Source organism: Aricia agestis, chromosome 9 (assembly GCF_905147365.1).
Source record: "Aricia agestis chromosome 9, ilAriAges1.1, whole genome shotgun sequence".
Lineage (NCBI taxonomy): Eukaryota > Metazoa > Arthropoda > Insecta > Lepidoptera > Lycaenidae > Aricia > Aricia agestis.
In genome coordinates, this window is record NC_056414.1 from 12,288,751 (window position 1) to 12,303,185 (window position 14,435).

The 14,435-nt window shown below is 36.8% G+C and overlaps 1 protein-coding gene across 2 annotated transcripts in view; it reads right to left on the bottom strand.

Moving 5' to 3' along the window:
- Positions 1-249: 249 nt before the first annotated feature.
- The window catches only part of LOC121730122, a 32,288-nt gene continuing 18,102 nt past the window's right edge, over positions 250-14,435 (bottom strand). Inside the window, exons 1-6 of one of the 2 annotated variants that reach the window (XM_042118993.1) lie at positions 11,165-11,633; positions 4,855-8,102; positions 4,600-4,764; positions 3,661-3,905; positions 2,964-3,157; positions 250-2,827 (exon numbers count right to left, since the gene is read on the bottom strand). In XM_042118993.1, the coding sequence (XP_041974927.1) occupies positions 1,188-2,827; positions 2,964-3,157; positions 3,661-3,905; positions 4,600-4,764; positions 4,855-8,102; positions 11,165-11,234 (5,562 nt within the window). In that variant the 5' untranslated portion in view covers positions 11,235-11,633 and the 3' untranslated portion in view covers positions 250-1,187. Of the gene's footprint in view, positions 2,828-2,963; positions 3,158-3,660; positions 3,906-4,599; positions 4,765-4,854; positions 8,103-11,164; positions 11,634-14,435 lie in introns of those variants that run through there. The other variant, XM_042118992.1, reaches the window with a different exon arrangement.

Sequence of the window (14,435 nt, forward strand, 5' to 3'; positions counted from 1 at the left end):
TATAATCTAAAATTTGCTATTTTCCAACTGTTATTTATATAAATGAGTTTGCCCCTGTGTGATTTTTCCCAGAAGTTTGAAACAGGTAGGTAGACTACACGCCAACCTCTTTCACAATTTTTCCTGGACGAAATGACCTTACACTATTTAGTTCATTATGATGAAGAAATTTTCAAATAAAATATTATGCAACTCCTTGCATTGCATCTGCAAAAACTAAATAAGTTGGCGAGATATAAATAAAAAGGCTTGACTTTAAATTAGTTTTACTAACTGTTTGAAATGCTACAATCATAGATTATATTATTCAATCGGTTGTAACGGTGGCAAAAACCATCATAAATCTATGACTACAATAATGACAACAATCTTACTACAACAAAAATATGTATATATAAAATATTTAGGCAAAGGAGGCTTACATTGTAACATATTTTACATTATTATTACGTTAATATTTATATAAATCTAAATTCTTTGAAAATATCTACAAATTGTACAAATATTTACCCAAGTGAAGAGTAACATATAAAACAAACATCTAGCACAAGTACTATTTTTCGATATGGAAGACTCTTCAAGGATTACTTTTACCTACTATTCGTTTACGGAAATTGATATGCCAATTACTTTAAAAGATAAAGAATTTTTGGAAGTAGAAGTTACTCAGTGTAAATACAATATAGTAAGTATATATTTTACAAAAATACATACAAAAGGGCTTAATATAGACTCTATCAAGACTTTACTACAATTTATACTTGTAATATGTTTCGTTGATATCTTAAGCATTCTTTATCTTAGTTGTGGACCATACCCATTTAATGAAAATGTTTTATCGCAAGTTTCGTTTTGCACTTTTTACAAATATAAGAATATTTAACAAATTTAATATCCTATTAAAATTAAAAGAGCTATCCGAATAACAATAAGTAACCCCTATACTGGAAGCGAATATAACAATAATGTTAAAATTATGTTAAGATATCAATTTGAGTTATATACAAGATACAGAATGTCACATAATTTTTGAAAATTTTCACTCATACGATATAATTAAAGCGAACGATTTCGTTTTCACACCCCACTGGGTTAAAGCCCAGGCCGAACGATAGACCTTAAACGGTATAAACAATAATAACAAAATTGCACATTAAAATAACATACTACTTAAGTTACTTTTGGCACTAATTATCTGTGGCACTATAAATAACTCTCGTCTCTGTTTCTTGAATTTCACTACCTCCGATAGTCTTCATGTCACTGTCTCTCACATTGTCACCCTTTTCCGAACTCATCGCACCGACGGACGCTTCCTCGTCCTCGGAGGATTCCCTCCCGGAAGTCATCAACGCGCTCGGCTCCCTATACTCCAGTTTGGACGGATCCTTCTCGTGCAGCTTCTGCGCTAACGACTGCAAGCTCGCCAACGAACTGGCACAGTCCGTCGTATCGATATCCGTTAAACTCAGACCGGCCCGCTCGATTTCCGTGAACGTTCCGAACGGTAGTTTGAAAAGACACTCGAGTCTCATCACGTGCATTTTGCTTCTGAGGTGTTTCGCTAGGTGCCCGTGTATTCGGAAGGCGATGTTGCAGTCGGAACACCTGAAGGGTCTAGGATTGAACGTCGTAGCGGCGCCGAACGCCGATGTCATTGAAACTTTATTATGATGCGAGCCCGATCGTTCGTGTTTTTGTAAATGTCCTCTCGTTCGGAAGCTGACCGCGCATACGCTACACCGGAAAGGTCTCTCCATGTAGTGGATGTTGAGATGTAATCTCAATTGTGAAGGCTTCGTAAATGTTTTGTTGCAGAAATCGCATACTTTACGTCCATCCTCCATGAGTTTCCCAGGGGAGTATGACGTTCCTTCGAAGTCTTTCCCTTTCACCTTAAAAGCTACCCCTCCCATGCCGATAACGACTTTGGATGCCACCGAATCGTATTCGGAAGATGCCGGCTTTGTGATATTACAGTCGACCCCGTCTTCTAGTTTTTTATCTTCTAAATACGGTTTACCGCAATTACTTTCGTCACTGGACATATCTATATGATGATTAGATAGAGAATCCTCGTGTGTCTTCATATGATTTATTCGTGCCTGTTTCAAATATTCGGAAACTACATGTTTTGCATTTTCAGCATTCGGATTATTCGGCGTCCGGGCTCGTTTAGTTTCACTAACAATTGATGTTGAGATTTGTAAGGACTCGTTGGACTTTATACTTTCGACTGGCACTATTGGTTTGCTTTTAATATTTTCTATTGCGGGTTTTGATATGCTGACACTATTGAGGACGGTTTCCTTGCTTTTGTTTTCTTCATAATTTGAACTTTCCAACTCAATTTTTCTCAACTTGTTTAAATTACTTGTAAGTTGACTTTGTTTGATTTTCGTGTCTAGCAAGGCTCGTTCGGTCAAATAAGTATGGAGCATCGGTTCACCGTTCGCCCATTGACTTTGCTGTTGCGGTAACTTTGCTGTGTTCGAGGCTAAGGATGCGAGGACACTAGATTCTCTAGCCGTCGGTATTTCTGACATGTTGCTACTCACTTTCACGTCGCTTTTACTTAAATCCATCGGTTCGTTATCAGGATCTATCCTGGCATCGATCGCATTAGGCCTTAGCGACTGTGAGTTATCCAAGGGTGTCTCGGTTATGACTGAATCTGTCATAACGATAGGCGTGTAAGGGTAAGTCGTTGGTCTAGCACTGGTTATGAGTCCAGGCGTCGCTGAAGTTGCTGGTCTATTTCCGCCCAATGACAGTAAACAATGCGCTGCCTCGTGTTCGGGAAGCCGCGATTTATATATTTCCGTATCTGGAATTAAAGACGGAAGTGCGTGATTCGGAGGCATTTTTAAAGCTTTATTAATTTTTTAATTTCACTAAGAACTAACGAAAAAATAAGAGCAGAAAATTCTTGTGCAATTAAAATAATTTTAAAGTTTTATTACCGCTTGATTCTGTTTCTCCTTCATTTCCCTCGTCGCCATCAGAATCGGTCTCGTCGTCAGTTTCTCCGGAACACTGGGCCATTTCCATATTTTCACCATCATTGCCTTCATTTGGATTTATTCCCAATTCGCAACATTTCTTGTAGTGCGCTTTACTCTTCATGTGCTTCGTAAGATTACCCTTCGTCTTAAAGCTGCAAAATAAGTCGGTTAGATTAAACATTGAAACTTCTCGATCTAGCGACTAGTAGTACTTTGTTTGTCTATGCATTTAGTGGTTTAGTTAGAGTTTCGCCCTCGATTATACATTGGAATACAGGAATTGTTTTTTGGGTCTTATTTGAACCATGCAGGTAGATCACCTTGGACAGGAGGAGATCCACCTGAATGGTTCAAAGAAAGGTAGTCCATTATTTGGATGGAGTAAATAGTCCCCCGCATGTCGGTTATCTGCCCCTTTGGGTTATGAATGTAAAGAGAGTGATATTGTGTACTGCGCATACAATGAAACCGTCCACTGTCACCGAAATCAGTGTGATTATTGGTTAATACCTTCCACACTGATTTCAGATCACAGAAAATATAAGACATCATCAAAAGTAAGTATAAAATTCGTTTATCAACGCTAAAGGATCAAAATTTCATTACAGCGTCATGTATAACTTTCGTGGTATATTATTGCGTGACTAATAATTACCTGAAAACACAGTGGATACATGTGTAAGGTCGTACGTCTGTATGAGTGCGTATATGTTTCTTTAACATGGATGGTTTTTTGCAGCGAATACCACATTCTGAACAAACATAACGCCCCCTGCCGCGACCACGTACGTACGTATATTCCTCATTGCTTTCAAAGCCTCCCGCTAACTCCTTCTTGGGTAAATTATTATCTGACATATTTTTCGGGTCATCAGATTTAGCATCCAAAGTATGTACAGTCTGAAAATATAAAACAATCATTGGATTAGTCAATAACATATCAAAACCCCATAGCTCATTTTTATGCTCGGTATTTTCAGATAAGTCTAATTAAGAAAACTACCCTAATGAAACGGCAAAAACAAAAAAAAAACAATTTACTAATTAATGTATTGCCTACAGGCTACATAATATCTTTATATTAATATGTGAGACAAAAACTTTGTATCCCTTTTGACGAAAAATGAGGAAACGTAGGTGAATGAAATTTTGCACAGTTATAGTTTATATGGCGAAGGAGTGCATCTAATATTATTATGAAATTATGCTTTTATCATACATTTTTTTAACAAATAAAACAATATACACACTACAACACACACACTAGGAAAAATTACAGATTTTCGAGTGACAAGCCTATACATACGAATTATACTCTTTTATTTATGGTTGAAGTCTGTTGACAACAAGGTGATAAATTGAAAATGGATTATAGTTTTTTTATTGAATCTTAGATACTATTAGACAATGCTTACACGGCCAGTCTGAGATCAACTGAGTTCCAGAGACTAGAGTTGAAAAATATGTATATGATGAAGTCAATATTTTTTTACAAAATATAGGTAATTATAGTCCTAATGTCGTGGAAACTAAGGTCGAATTTCGACCCTTGGGCTATCTCTAGTTATAGTAAAAGTATATATTTTGTGTTTACCTGTTTTAAATCCTTAGTGGCTTTCCATTGTGAAGAATGAGTCAATATAAGATCTTGTTTAATAACAGACATGGCTACATTTTGTGGTCGATGCCGTGAGTCATATAAGGACATTGCAGACGATGCTGACAAACCGAGCGGATCCGGCGTCAGATCTGATAATAACTGTAAACAAGATAACAATTAGGTAATTCCTCTAGTATAATAATTGTGATTTAATGTAATAGATACGTTTGTGATAAAATATTCTATTACCTGCCAGTTGCTGTACATTGAAAGAAAATGTTGATTCGGAACATAAGTCGGCTGCGGACGGTTGATAGTACAGTAAAACACCTTAGTGGAGCACTTTAGTCCTAAGTACGTGTATGCATTTCCATTTAAATATAACTGACCATAAGCTTTTGCTGGTCTCGGAGTTTCCGGTGATACTAATGGCATTGTATTAGCGTTTGGTGTTATACCGTGGTGCCGTTTTGGCGTAAAAGTACCAGGTTTTAAGGGCAACGTTGATGGCCGTAAAAACTTCGGCTTTCTATCCTCGGTAGAAGTTTTGGTTACGACATTCTTTTGGAAGTAAGATGTTTCTGATCTCTCATTCTGTGGCGAAGACACTGATGTTTCATTAGCATTATGATGTTTCTGTACTTCTCCAGAAGTTTGCATTTGATTATTATAGATTTCTGCTTTGGTTATTAAATTTTCAAAGTTGAAATTTTTGATATCATTTTCTGATTTTAGTTCTGTAACTGTTCTTGTTGACGACAGGTTTAGTTCTTTATTTCTAAATTTATTCACCTGATAACTATTATTTTCTTTTACTACAGCTGATCGTAGTAATCCGTCTGCATTTCTTTTCAGCGCAGCATCCGGTTTGGTAATCACAGTTTTTGAATTATTGTTAGGCGATATCGAGCTTATACTTGGTTCGTCGACATTCTTGATTTTTATTAGAGGTATAGTAGAAACATGTTTAACTTCTGAATTGAGTTTGTTTTGAGTAAACTTTTCTGAGTCTACTACTCTCACATTTGGGCTTTTTGATTTCCGTCCTCTCTCATATGATTCAGAACTTCCCCTTCCCGGTATGGTTGATGGCGACAGCATGTCACGTGAAGCCTCTGATATTTGTTTCGTAACAGATTTAAATGTTTCGTTTTTAGTTCCAGACGGGCTGGGAACAAATAAACTAGAAGTATTTGGACCAGGGATACCAGGTACGTGAGGTATCAGTTTACCACCATGCAATATAGTAGATGTCCCATTTGGAGACGATGTGGGACTAAGCGGTGGTAAAGTTAAGGGATTATACGCTGTTATAGCGCTAAGAGGCGGGAATTGGAAATGGGAGAAGTCGTGAATACTCAAAAAGTTTGCAGAATGCATATTGGGGGTAGATCTTGGCGTTTGTACTTGGGGTGTGCTTGTTTCTTTTGGTGTAGGTGGATTATGTACTATTGTCCCGCCAGAATGCAATCCCGAACGAACTACAATACTGCTTGCTTCTGGGTCATTGGCGTATTTCGATGGCGATAAATTTTGTTGAATGATAATCGGTGATAATTGGCTCTTACTTGGCTCTATTCTAAGCGTAGTAGTGCTGCCCAAATGATCCACAATTTTTACCTCACCTCCAAACATTTGTAGAGATGTAGAATTATGCCTCATATGTTGCGACATTTCTTCGAGTGATCTAAGCGATACCGGACTTGAATCTAAACATCTCAGTTTTGATTGAGAATATAAATCAGCCGACCTAGGAGACATATTATCTAATGCCCTTGGACTAAAAGTTTCAGACCTACTTTCAAGTCTTCTTTTCGGACTGCAGTCTTTCGATTTTATTTTAATAGCATCACACTTTCTATTCATCTCTCCAGGGATTCTGGTGTCAACAAGTCTTGTATTTCCTAAGAGAGGACCGGGTGACGGCAACGGTGCGATTACATCATTACACTCAGTTTTCAATATAACAAGGTTGTCTGGTTTATTTCTTAATGGTGGAGATTTGGACATTGAACTTGTTCTAGAAATGTGAGTTTCTGGCATTTTTACATTTATCGAATTACTTCTTACAAACACATTTTCAGGTCTGTGAGGCCTAGGCTCGTTTTGAAAGTTTGTAGCTCCTGCATACCCTTTGCAATAATTTAGTTTATGGGCTTCTAAATTTTCTGCACTTCTGTATACTATTTGGCATAAAGGACAAACGTATAATGGACCTAAGCCTTCTACCAATACTTCATTATTACTGGAACTCAGGCCATTTGCTTTTGTTTTTAACAGTAAATCCTTAATGATTGAACCCTCGGGGTTAAGTGGGTGTTTTTGTTCTTCGTTAATTATATGAGCAAATGTTTCAGAATGAGATCTTTTTCTGCAAACATATTCTTTTTCTGCGCTGGTTTTAGTTAAGTTTAAGGGAGTTGCCTCTGATTTATTTTCCATCTCATTCAATAATTGTTTACTTTCTGCTATTTGTTTTATTTTTCCATACTTTTTTTGTAACGGTGTTTCAATGACATCAACAATAGCCTCATTATCTGATATAATTTTTGAGATATGTTCTGTAAGAAAGTCAGGATTGTGAGAAATACTCTTTTTAATTCTCTCTTTCTCTTCGTTACCTTGATACAGTGTCGCCCTGAACTTAGGTTTATAAATTCCCTTTGATTTTGGGTTGTCATTATAATTGGACAAGGAATTTACGAAAGAATTGTTGTGATCACTATTTAATTCTGGCGAAGAAAAATCATTGGGTCTACTATATTCCTGCCTTGGCACTGCAGTTTCCAAGCTTGTTTCTGTCTGTATTATAGGAGGAGTCGAGGTGTCACTTTCGGATCCACCTGATAAGTCCTCTTCATTTACAACGGATGAAATATCAGCACCCTGTAATCTAAGAGCATGTGTCCTTGATCTCCTATGCTTATAGAGATTTGATTTTGTTTTGAATGCAAATCCGCATGGCTTACACGGGTAAGGTCTTTCATTTGTATGAGCTCTGATATGTTTCTGAAGAACTGAAGGCTTGGCACATGATAACTTACAATATGGGCAAACATATCGCCCTGTTCCGCCACTGTTATAAGCTTCTTTTATAAAATCGTTTTCGAGGTTTTCAGTCTTGTTTAAAAATTCATCTGCAAAACTGGTTTTACCAGTTGCTTGAACAAAATTACTAACATCACTTAATCTACTATTATCATCTCTATCATTAGTTTGTACATTATTTTCCAATCCAGTGTTCTGTATAGTATGGTTTTCTCTTATTACATTTATTTCTGGGTCCGTAGATGCAATACTGCCGTTAGGAATAGATGTATTACACCCTATTTGTGCCAGACTTGTCTCCAACTGCCTACTTTCCTCGACTTTCACTGGAAGCACCGTAGAAGCCTTCTTAAACTTCTTGTGAAGGTAGCTCTGGTCATTGTTGTTGGAAAAATTTGAGTCCAAACGTTTCTCTTGTGTCAACGGCATCTTGCCCGCGACTTGAGTACCTGGAAAATAATAATAATACATGATTTTATAAATTTTGAACTAATTAATAACGGAAATTCTTTTGCGCAAAAATATGTACTCAAAGTATCTTCATACCAAATCTCATAAAAATCAGTTTAGCGGATTAAGCGTGAAGGGGTAACAGACAGACACACACACTTTCGCAATTATTATATCAGTATAGATTTACCCCCTTACTAATAAACGTTGTATAAACTTTGAATAGTTTACAGTGTTTTGTTCCTGTCACACAAGTAACATTTTTAATTGGATTGAAGAAGACAATACACTGTATAACTATTAAAAGATTATATAGCGTTTATTAGTAAGGGGGATAAGGTATAGCAAAGTAAATATAATAAGTTACTATATAAAACTTTATAATTTAGTTTCACATTTCTTCCGTTAAATAATACACACTAGACATCTAATTAAAGTTTCTATTTATTTAGCTTTTACAAAATCTAATTAATTCCATTCGTTCGTTAAATGAAACTCCTATAAATTAAGTCAATATAATAACCGCTTTTTTAGGGTTCCGTAGTCAACAAGGAACCCCTATAGTTTCGGTCTGTCCGGTCCGTCTTTCTGTCTGTCCGCGGTTTTGCTTAAAGACTATAGGACCTACAAAGCTGTAATAATCTTTAAAAAAATATATATTTTATGGATTATATGGATCCATATATATATATGTATCGTTGGATAGGTTTTTTAAAAATTATGATGGGTATTCATAGATCATTTTCTGATTTAGGGATCCATTTGTGAAATATTAAGTTTTAAAGTGGAAAAAATCCAGTGTCTCTCCCCCCCCCCGCCCCTTCTACCAGCTAAACGAAAGGTTGTTGTGAAAAAATTCACGGGAGTAGGAAATATGCTGAATTAAAAAGGAAAACTATCACGGCTAAGTAGTAGCAGTACCTATAAAGGAACTGTTCTGTTCAAATTTCTTTGAAAGTAACTGAGATGATGATTGATGTTTTTACTTGTTAGTAGTATAAAACACGTTATAAATGTACATTCATTGACCATACAAAATTTCTTAAAAACTAGTGGTACTACTGAACCCTATGTTGCGCGTGGCCCGACACGCACTTGGCCAGTTTTTTATTTTATCTGAAGAAACTCCTCATTGATAACTATAACGTCTGACCACACAAAATATACAGGCCCCGCATAAAATACGAATATCGTTAATGTAAGTCAAAATTGTATGATATAGGTAAATTATAATAATATATTATTCAAGATTCATTTATTAGGGTTCCGTACTCAAAGGGTAAAAACGGGACCCTATTACTGAGACTTCGATGTCTGTCTGTCTGTCTGTCTGTCTGTCCGTATCCAGGCTGCATCTCAGGAACCGTTATAGCTAGACTTCTGACACAGATTGTGTATTTCTGTTGCCGCTATAACAACAAAATATACTAAAAACAAAATAATATATAAGGGGGGCTTCCATACAAAAAACACGATTTTTGGCCTTTTTGGCTCGTAATCCACAGTGGCAACATGTAGACACTTTAAATTTTCACAAAACCCTCATTTATATGAGTACTTTAATATTTAATAATAAAATTAAGATATAAAAAGGGGGGCTCCCATACAAAAACACCTTTTTCCCTTTCGATACTCTGACGGTACGGAACCCTTCGTGCGCGAGTCCAACTCGCACTTGGCCGATTTTTTCTCGATATCGTGTACGATATTTTTTGTTTCAGTGCATAATTTACAAAATGCTGCATAATTTTACAGCGCTTAAAATAAAGTTTCTTTCAGAAAATAAGGTGATACGGTATGGAACAATATGAGTGATAATAATTATGTTGTGTTGTGTAAAGTGTGTATGACATCAATGTGGGCTGTGACGTAATCTCGAACTTGCGCTTTAGAAACGAGGATATCCCCGTCTATTCATTTGTTGATATCTATGTATATTTACGTCCACAATGACCATAAAAAGGCAAAAAACGTTGTGGTATGTACTATTAGTAGTAGTAGTAGTAGGCAAAATATAACTTTCTCGTTTATAAAACTACCAGATATTACCTAAAAAAATATAACAAATACGGAATGTTTTTAAAGTCGTTACAATCGGAGTAAGCGTGAAATCGTACCGCTGGTGACCTCAGCTATAAGTTGAGCATTTGTGGACGGCTGCATTGCTGAGTTCCAAGAAGGCGTTATAATTTCCGAGAACCGGAGACAGGCAAGCCGCTCCGTTCGTATTTAACGAGCGGGCAAATAAGCGCAATACGCATTACGCACACAGCTGTACGGCGACCGCTCCGTCTGAATCAGAGTATGTGCCGTTCAATGCTAAAGTGTGCTTTCTATTATACGAGCATTAGTATTTTTGATAGCGTAAACAAACGTTTATAAATATAGATATATAACAAAAAAGTAAACATTAAGCAAGTATTTTTTACTTTATGTATGGTCAGCAGCTAGTAATAATTATTGTATAAGGAATATAAAGGTATAGGTTGATGTTATGCACCTTCTAGTTGGATTAAGACAAAGGAATCCCGGCGGTCGGCCGTCCGCCGGCCTGGCGCCAAGCCAGGCGGCCCTGGCGACGCCTGTGTCGGCACTATCCACAGTGTTTCGTTTTAAAATATGTACATTAATGCATAAAGTGACCGATTCAAAAGCGATATCCGAAATAAAACATCATAAATTTTACCTTAATTCAGCCATTAACAAAATGTTGATTTATTTTGGAGATTTTATAGTGTGCTATTTTTTAAAGCTTTTAATTCGTTTCTGTTGTACTCATACAAAATTTTGCTTGCCTTGCTAACTTCATAATCTTAACTATTTAATCAATAAAATGAAAACATTTTAGTCAACATCCAATGGTTTAAAGTCGAAAAAACTATTTTTTTTCATCCAAAACACTACGCTTATGATATTTCAGTCCTTGACCCATCGATCGGACGTAATCCGAATGAAAACTACTTATATTCTGCTACTGCTCAGTGGAAACTAATTAATTACGTATTATAAATTGTAGAGAACACACTAGCTCGCTACAGTAAATAATCAAAATGTGTCTTACCGGCCGCGTAAGAATGAATTAGTCCACCATGATATCTCGGTATTATCATTTGTTTACGCCTCCTGAACATATGTCAACAAGTCCGATAGGCTGCATTTCACCCGCGCGCAAGTGAATCATCGTTAATATTTGCGCGACGATCCACGCCACGACACACACACACTCACATACACCTTCTATGTCGTCACTCGTCCTCACTAACACTCCGATGCGAAATAAACTATTTTCCTATGATTCTAAAACAATTTTTGACACGATTATGTTTTATTTATAACACAAATTGGCCGTAAATGTCTATCGTATGAACGCACATTCCAGAAACAAAAAACGCACGCAACCACACCGCAGTTGAGTGTTCAACTGTTTTTAGTTGTACTTTGTCGTCGGTTCGTTACGTTCCGTTCGACAGTCGGCTACACTTCCCCGTCCCGCGCGGTGCCGAGCTCTCTCCTCCCGCCCTGCGGAGTGCGCGCTCGCTGAGAAGTGATTCATGGCGCGTTGTATCTATCTCCTTCCTTCGTCGCAACCGGATCGGTTGCTCTTCGTAATCTATTTATATTTTATACGTATCTATGCACGGACTTTAACATTACCATCTTTTAGATTATGTTATAGCGATACTAAATTAGTACACCGTGCAACGTTTGTCATTACAATTATTTTTTTCTTTATTACTAGTAACATAATATTATTAAAATGATTAATTGCAATTTGTTAATAATTAATATTATACAGTTTTATCTCAACATCGCTTATAATAATCGTAAAGTACATAATACTATATAGTAGGTATATAAGAACCATTGTAATATTATTGGTAGGTTGGTACTCGGTAGCACAATAATTGTGTGTAATTTTCATGCAGCGTTGATTTCGTAACGGTTGCGCTCGACTAGAACGTGTACTAACGACTAGCCATTCATTTTATCATGCTTTATCAAAAATCAGCAGTCACCAAAAGATACTAAAATCTAGTCGGTAGCATAATACTTAACTAATAAGGTATTTAATAATTCTATGCCATTTATGATTTAGTAATTACTAAATATTTGGTAGTCGCAAATATAACTAGGATAACTTTAGAATCTTGGCTTTGAAATATTTTCCTATTTATTTCTAACGTGATGTTGGTGTCAATAAGACCACTTTATCAGTTTTCATTTACGTTTTCTTGCAGACTCTGAAGTCCGATCACGTCATTGTGGACATAACGTTTTACCTCAAATTCATATTCCTAGCCGCGAGTCTCCTCTATTATCAGAGTAAGATATTATGAATGTATAAACAAATTATTTGCGATGATAATTTTATGTGCTTATCAGCAATGTGAATGCGATGACGCACGCGCTATGCCTATAGCTGCCGTCGACTGTTGATTTTTGCCCTGGAAATGTAGTAGTGTGTGTATGTTAAAGTATAACGTAAGCGGCTGTTTTTAATTTAGTCTTATCAATTATTTCACAGATAAGTCTAATTTGCAATAGCGAATACATTACCTAGTAGGTATTGTAGCGCAGCAAAATTACATCGTAAAGGATTAGGTCCCGCTCTACTAGTACATATTTTAAAAAGTCTTATAGCTTTTTTGCTGTCCTATTTATAGTTAACAACGTTTGCATAACTGACCAATGATCAATCAATATTTTAATTAGCCCCATGTCACATAGAAGCAGTTATTAGCCAATGCTAGGTTGAACGCGGTAGCAGTGGGGCACAAAGCACTTGTTGCGTTGTTTCGTTGGCATTCTCGCCTGTTGCTGAATAGCCACGTCACAATATCGAGACCTTGAAAGTGCGGTTGCTGATATTATATATTCGTATAAAACTTTTTATTTCCAACAAATACTCAAAGAGTGTAAAAGTAAAACCATAACATGCCCATAAACTACATATTATAGTATTCATCAGAACATTTTATTAACATCAGCGTTTGAAACGTAGCGATAGAGTAAATGTGTTGGTCCGGTCCGGCGCCAGAATGTCGCGTGGGCGGGAAACCCGTCTTAGTAGCGAGCCGTTGAAATGAACGCAGTATTTACCTACCAACGTATAGCAACGTCTACATTCGCTGATTTTTAGGTCGTTGACGACTGTTATTAGGTATTCAGAATACTGACGCATAAAAATTTACATGCAAGAATTCGGACGACTCGAACGGCATAAAACAAAAGAGCGATAAAATTAATGTTTCGATAAATATTTGAAGACGCACGAGTGAGCATACTTTCGAATGGTCGCAGTAACCGTCTTATAATGTATATCATGTAAAATTAGTCAGCTCTCCTCTCCCTCCCCACTCCAACTCAGCCGGGCTTTCCTCGTAACCAGGTCATCAACAAACTGACTAGCCTGACCACTGAGGTGACGCGTTGCAATGGGTCATACCATCTCCATTTTAGGCAAGTTCTTGTGGTGTGTATAAAATATTTTACCAATTAGCATTATCAGACACATCAAATATTATCTTCTAGGTATGCCTTTTAGAACAAAAAAAATGTAAGTATTTCATTACTTAAATGGTTTTATAATTTTCTTCAGCTAAAAATGTATAGAGGAGAAACCAAAAATAAAGTGATACTCCTCATACTCATACATTTTATTTTACCTGGGAACGTAGGTATTACTCAATAAATTCGTAGTAAGTTACCTGGTAAAATAGGCATAACATACTCAGTCACTTCATAATTTTTAATTCACGATTATTGGCATAAAATGATCAAATTGTGATGTCAAGCAGACACTGCCTAAGGAATTTTGCAGCGACCGAAACAGGTGGAAATCTGAAGGTGCAAGGTCAGGACTATACGACGGATGCATTAACACCTCCCAGCCAAACTCCCGTATTTTTTCTGAGTGGCTAAAGATGTGTGAGGATAGCGTTATCATGGTGAAAAACCACACACCTGTTGATTAATTCCGGCCGCTTTCTTTCAACTTCTTGCTTTAATCTCATCAGTTCGCAGTACAGTTCAGAATCGATGGTCCTGCCTGGCGGTAACAGCTCATAAAGAATAATGCCCTTCCAATCCCACCACACACACAGCATCACCTTGTTGCGAGTTAACCTGGGTTCGCCACAGTCTGTGAAGCCTGACCGGCCTTTGACCACGATCTTTTTTCGTACGTTCTTGTCGTACGTAATCCATTTTTTATCACCAATTACCAGCTTCTTCAAAATTGTTCGGTTTCATTACGTCGTAGTAAAGAATCACAAATGAGTACACGGTTCATTAGGTTTCATTCAGTGAGCTCATGAGGCACCCAAATATCG